Source organism: Theropithecus gelada, chromosome 4 (genome assembly GCF_003255815.1).
Source record: "Theropithecus gelada isolate Dixy chromosome 4, Tgel_1.0, whole genome shotgun sequence".
NCBI lineage: Eukaryota > Metazoa > Chordata > Mammalia > Primates > Cercopithecidae > Theropithecus > Theropithecus gelada.
In genome coordinates this window covers 124,329,085-124,335,872 of record NC_037671.1, presented here as the reverse complement: position 1 = coordinate 124,335,872, position 6,788 = coordinate 124,329,085, and the positions used below count along the sequence as shown (strand labels likewise).

Below are 6,788 nucleotides of genomic sequence, written 5' to 3'. Positions count from 1 at the left end.
GATTCGTGAATCATTCGTTGCTCAACTAAACTCCTTTAAATTTAATTTGGCTGAAGTTTTTCTTTTAACAATAGTATTCCATTGTTAAAAGAAAAACCTTAGATAAACTGAATGTAACAGAGTTTAACTAAGCAAGAACTATTCACGAATTTGGCAGTCACCAAACCAGAATAGGTTCAAAGACCCCTTACTGTGTCCGGGTGGATGAGAATTCATGGAGAGAAAAAGGAAAGTGAGGCGTGGAAAATGGAAGTGAGGTACAGGACCTCCTGGTCGTTACAGCACCAGGTTTGCCTTTTTTGAATATGGTTTGAGCAGTTGACCACCTGCGATTGGCTGATCAGTAGTGTGCTCGTCACTGCTTGTTGATTAGTACAAGAGTGGGTTACAGTCTGTTTACCCTCCCCTTAGCTGACAGCTCCCTGTGTATGAAGAATCCTTTAGACCCAACTTATAAGGAGGCAGCATGAGACTAAACTGAATAGAGCAGATACCACATTTCCCATATGCATCTGTCCCTGAATGGACCCCTGGGCAGATTCCAGATCTTGGCTGTTGTGACTGTACTGCAGTAAACACGGGGTGCGGATGCCTTTTGGATGAACTGTTTCCTTTCCTTCCGACAGATGCCCAGTGTGGGGGGAGCTGCAGGATCATGGGTGGTTCTGTTTGTAATTTTATGAGGAGGCTCCGTGCTGCTCTCCACAGCGGCCGTACTGGTTTTCATTCCCACCAACAGTGTATGAGTCCCCTTTTGTCCACATCCTCGCCAGCCAGCCCCCTTCACTGAAAGAAGAAATAATCATATATAATTATGATATAATATTAATATATCTCATTAACTGTTATCACTGTGTTCTATATTTATTTCGTGTAGTATATATTATTGTTGTATACTAATCTGTATTCGGTATTAATAATATACTATTTAGCATATAAATTAAGCATATAATTAAATCAATTCCCTGTCATGGGTCGTGGGTGACGTTGCTCATCCCCATCCTCCTTCCCAGCGATGGGGACTTTGTCCCCTCAGCGCAGACCAAGGAAGAAAATCTGCAGGGAGAGCTGTCCTGTTACCATAGGGACGAGAGTCCCTCTGAGACAAGACAGTGGCTTTGCTCATTGGCTCAGCTGCCCTGTTCCAGAACAGGGCCTCGGCCTCACCCTTGCAGAGCTAAAAATTGCACTGAAGAGGTTGTGGTCTTGTTCATTCCAAACAGGCGGTCTCTACCCCACAGGCAGACTCCACCGCTACAGCTAGGGTGATGGAAATCCTCAGGCAGCTCGAAAAACAGCATTTGCTTCCTTCAGAAGTGGGAGGTGGAGCCATTTAACTGAAAAGAAGCATTTCCTCCCCTTTGTGTGGGCCTCGGGGGGTCTCCTCCCCACCTCTGTCCCCTACCCTGGGATGATGGCCAAGCAGGCCACACACTGAGCCACACCCCAGCCCGCACCCCGGCCCTCTTCACAGCCACAGGACAAGGTCCTGGCTCTCCCTCTCATGCCAGGGCCTGCAGATGTGTCCCAGCTGACTTTAACACACTGCACATGCTTCCCCCACACACAATCAAACCAACCACTGGCTGTGGTCAGCATCTTCACGTCTGAGAAAGGCAGGATACAAGACATCTGCGGTAGTTCCAAAAGGACTCTGAGAAGAAAAAGCTCTTGAGTATGCGTTGCTCTCTGGAGGACACTCCAATGGGAAGGTGGATGCATAGTCAAAATGGGGTCCCCAACCTGGCATGGCTTATCTGGGCAGCCCCGGGAAGGGGCAAAGCCTCATGAACCGCTCCAGGGAGGGCCGGCCACTCCTCTTGCTGCTGTGCGGAGAAGGAACTGAGGTTTGCAGACCTCCCCTGTCTGGGACCAGCACTCACTGACCAGGCACCATGGAACCTGGAGGGGCCGGGCCGGGCCCCAGGAGCCAATTCCAGGGGAAGCAGGGCTCAGGCCAGGGCGCGCCAGGTCTCTAGAGCCTCTAATGCGACGTTCTCAAGGATAGGAAAAGGTGGGGGTGCCAGAGACTGCACGACATTCAGTCTGCAGTCTGGCGCGGTGTCCCCACATTGATTTGTGAAATGGCGACTGAGCTTCCACAAGATTCGAGAGGGAGCTGTGATCAGATAAGTCTGGAAAACAGCGTATTTCTTGGCGATAGAAAAAATACATTTTTAACTTTGTTTAACCCAATATCCATGGTTATTACACTCTGGATTTCCTCCTACCCACACATGCCCACACATACACACACAGCACACACAAAACACATACACACAGATAACACACACAACATACAACACACAGACATGCAACACACCACACACACAACACATGCATAACATGCACACAGTACATACCCACAACACACACACAACACAAAACATACACACAATATAAGCAGCATACGCACAACACACACAACATACACACACAGCACATACAACACACACAACATATGAAACACAACACATGTACATACCACATATAACACAGAATACACTTTCACATATACACACACAGCAGACATAGCACATACAACACACCACATGCAATACAACACACACTCATACACAACATAAAACATACAACAAATAGCACAAACATAACACACACCACATACAACACATGACACACACACGATGCATACAACACAATACACAATACACACACAACATAAACACACAGCACATACAACACACAAACTTATGCATACCACATGCAACACACAACACACACAACATACATACATCACAAGCAACACACACTACTCATACAACATACACACAACACAAAGCACACATACATGCTAGATGCAACACAACACACGACACACATGCATGCCATATGCAACACACAATACACTCACAACCCACAACATACAACACATACCACATGTGACACACAATACACACAACAAGCACACAAAACAATACACACAACATGCACAGACAATACAGAAACAACAAACACACTCAACAGGCACAACATAGTCACATACACACACACACTCTGCTTGAAACACTTATTAATAGCATGGAAAAGAGTTTGAAAGCATTACTGTAAACTGGGACGATTGAATTTTAATAACCATGATGGATTGATCAATTCTGTATGTTCCTTGTCAAAGCAACAGCAACACTGGAGAACTGTGTGTTCATTGTTGATGCTGCTTTGTTCACAGATCTTTGAGAACCACCACCCCAGCCTGCACCCTTAACGTTCCATCCGAGGCAAACTACACTGAGCAGCTGCCTGCAGGCCTGGGAGCAAGGTTACAGGAAGCAGGTGTCTCCATCCCTCCCTGGCGAGGCCGCCCAACATCAACACTGGAGAAAAAGGTGGGTGGGCAAGCCAGGTAGTTCCTTCCTTCCTTCCTCCCTTCCTTCCTTCCTTCCCTCCTTTCCTCCTTCCTTTCCTCCTTTTTTCCCCTCCCCTCTTCCTTTTTCTTTTTCTTTCCTCCTCTCCTTCCTTTCCTTCCTCCTTCTTGCCCTCCCTCCTTCCTTCTCTCCTTCCTTCCCTCCCTCCTTCCTGCCCTCCATCCTTCCTCCTTTTCTACTCTTTCCTTCCCTCATATCCTCCTTCCTTCCTTCCCTTCCTCCCTCCTTCCTTTCTTGTGAAACCTTCACTGAAAGTACAGCATCTGTCAAAACATGCTTTTTATATCAATCAGAAATTTTCAAATACTATAGAATTTCCGCCAAGTAAGTTATTTATATCATTATGTGATCAATTTTGCATGAACAGTACAAATCAAAATCACCTTAACTTGAAAATTTCGATGAGCACATTGTCTCAGGACTTTGAAATACGTACATTTTTACCAAGAGGCTTTGACATTTTTTACCTTTTCTCTAGATCTTAATGAAACATCACACTTCATCATCAGTTATGATCTTCTTAAGAATTATTCTGCTTTCCTTCTTCGAAGTTCAAAAGAATATTTCAAATCTGCATTTTATCTTTTAAAATGTGAGGCAAAATCTCCACATTATTATTTTAACTGAATAGGTTTTAAAAACTTAAGTTGTTCTTTTCGACTCTCCTTCTCACTAATAACCACTTATTTGAGTGACGCAAGCCTCTGCGCACCGAAACCCCTCCAGTGGGCCTGACGGGTCAGGAGGGTGCTTGGGGAACCACGGCAGATGCCTGGCCTTCTTAAATTTCTCAGGCTAATAGAACTCTTACTAATGTTATGATGTCATTGTTTCACACCTCTTGTAACGTACTTGAATTCATTTAACTAAATAAAAGTTGACATTCGTGTTTTGTTCTTAATCATGCTCACTTTTTAGGCCAACAGGATATGCCACAGATATGGGTCTGCAGGGACTCAGTGCTCAAAAGTCTGATGGAGTATTTGCAAACATTTTTAACATGTTACTAACACAATGCAATAGCAGGGTAAAATCTGAAGAATACAGATTTTATTGTTTGCATAGATTATAAGATATTATTGTTGGCTGGGTGCGGTGGCTCAAGCCTGTAATCCCAGCACTTTGGGAGGCCAAGAGGGGCGGATCATGAGGTCAGGAGATCAAGACCATCCTGGCTGACACAGTGAAACCCCGTCTCCACTAAAAAATACAAAAAACTAGCCGGGCGAGGTGGTGGGAGCCTGTAGTCCCAGCTACTCGGGAGGCTGAGGCAGGAGAACGGCGTGAACCGGAGCTTGCAGTGAGCTGAGATCAGGCCACTGTACTCCAGCCTGGGCGACAGAGCGAGACTCCGTCTCAAAAAAAAAAAAAAAAAGATATTATTGTTGTATACAATACTATGTATACAATATGTTGTATACAGGACAAGATGGATTTAGTCTAATAAAGGGAGCAGAGATGGGTGCATTGGTGAAGAGACGTGGGTGTCCAGTGAGACTGCACAGTGGAGGGTGGGCAGGCAGGACAGCTGGCAGCACTAGGTGCATGCTTTCATCAGAAAAATCTACTAGGTTATGCTCTTGACCACTCTCCTAACCTTTCTCAATGATTCATTTTTAGAAAAGAAAACCTCAATTGATGGAGGAAGATGAATCTTCAGGGGCCCTCTTGAAGCCACTGGTTTTTCGTGTTGACGAGACCACCCCGCCTGTGGTGCAAAGCGTCCTCCTGGAGCGGGGGTGGAACAAGTTTGACGAGCAGGAGCAGAACGCGGAGGACTGGAACCTGTACTGGAGGACGTCCTCTTTCCGAATGACCGAACACATCAATGTTAAACCGTGGCAGCAGCTAAACCACCACCCTGGAACCACCAAGCTTACCAGGAAAGACTGTTTGGCCAAACACCTGAAGCATATGAGGAGGATGTACGGCACTTCCCTGTACCAGTTCATCCCCCTGACCTTCGTCATGCCCAATGACTACACCAAGTTTGTGGCTGAATACTTTCAGGAGAGGCAGATGCTGGGCACCAAGCGTAGCTATTGGATTTGCAAGCCTGCTGAGTTATCTCGTGGGAGGGGGATACTAATTTTCAGTGACTTCAAAGACTTCATCGTTGATGATATGTACATAGTGCAGAAATATATCTCCAACCCTTTACTGATTGGCAGATATAAGTGTGATCTCCGCATCTACGTTTGTGTTACCGGCTTTAAGCCTTTGACCATTTATGTTTATCAGGAAGGGTTGGTTCGGTTTGCCACGGAAAAGTTTGACCTCAGTAACCTGCAAAACAATTACGCCCATTTGACCAACAGCAGCATTAATAAATCCGGGGCCTCTTACGAGAAGATCAAAGAAGTGATTGGTCATGGTTGTAAGTGGACGCTCAGCAGATTTTTTTCCTACCTCCGTAGCTGGGATGTGGACGATCTGCTTTTGTGGAAGAAAATCCACCGCATGGTTATTCTCACCATTCTCGCCATCGCGCCCTCCGTCCCCTCTGCTGCCAATTGCTTTGAGCTCTTTGGGTTTGATATTTTGATTGACGACAGCTTGAAACCATGGCTTTTAGAGGTCAACTGCAGCCCAGCCTTGACCTTGGATTGTTCAACGGATGTGTTGAAGAGAAAACTTGTCCACGATATTATTGACCTGATTTACTTAAATGGTCTAAGAAATGAGGGGAGAGAAGCCAGTAACGCCACACATAGAAATTCCAACATCAACGCTGCAAAAAGTGACAGAGGTGGGCTTGATGCTCATGACTGTCTTCCTTATGAGTCTCTTTCATTCACAAGCAGAATGTACAACAAGGATGACTCTGTGGTGGAGAAAGCTGTGAGTGTGCATCCTAAAGCTGCACCTGTCTCCCAGCTGGAAGGAGAGATGAGTGGGCAGGATGATTTTCATCTGTCAACAAAGGAGATGGCACAAAGCAAGCCCAAGATACGGAGCAGGCACACGCCTCACAAGACACTCATGCCCTACGCGTCCCTCTTCCAGTCACACTCCTGCAAGACCAAGACCTCCCCGCGTGTCCTCTCAGACCACGGCAAAGCTCCAGATCCCCAAGCAGGCAACTTTGTTCTTGTTTTTCCTTTCAATGAAGCGACTCTCGGAGCTTCCAGAAATGGATTAAATGTCAAAAGAATAATCCAAGAGCTCCAGAAACTAATGAATAAGCAACATTCCTAAGTGGTAAAAAATAAAATCAAGGAAAAGTGACATGGATTTTTAAAAACCAAGGATTCCTATCCTAGAGAAAGCAATAGTTCAAGTTCCTAACCTGTGCCACCAGCATGTTAACTATGTCATTGGAACTGAAGATGTGGCTGTATGTATAAATATAACAGCTCTGACAAAGCACAATATGTTCAAGTGGTGATTAAATTACACTACATC

At 45.5% G+C, this 6,788-nt stretch overlaps 1 protein-coding gene across 2 annotated transcripts; it reads left to right on the top strand.

Moving 5' to 3' along the window:
* The first annotated feature begins 3,186 nt into the window (after nucleotides 1–3,186).
* TTLL2 (tubulin tyrosine ligase like 2) lies at nucleotides 3,187–6,788 on the top strand. Of its 2 annotated transcripts, none has more exons than XM_025383443.1 (2): nucleotides 3,187–3,364; nucleotides 5,009–6,787. In XM_025383443.1, the coding sequence occupies exon 2, from the start codon at nucleotides 5,022–5,024 to the stop codon at nucleotides 6,579–6,581; it is 1,560 nt and encodes a 519-aa protein (XP_025239228.1). In that variant the 5' UTR covers nucleotides 3,187–3,364; nucleotides 5,009–5,021; the 3' UTR covers nucleotides 6,582–6,787. The 2 variants fall into 2 exon arrangements, with proteins under 2 accessions (XP_025239228.1, XP_025239227.1); XM_025383442.1 differs by having other exon boundaries at nucleotides 3,193–3,344; nucleotides 5,004–6,788.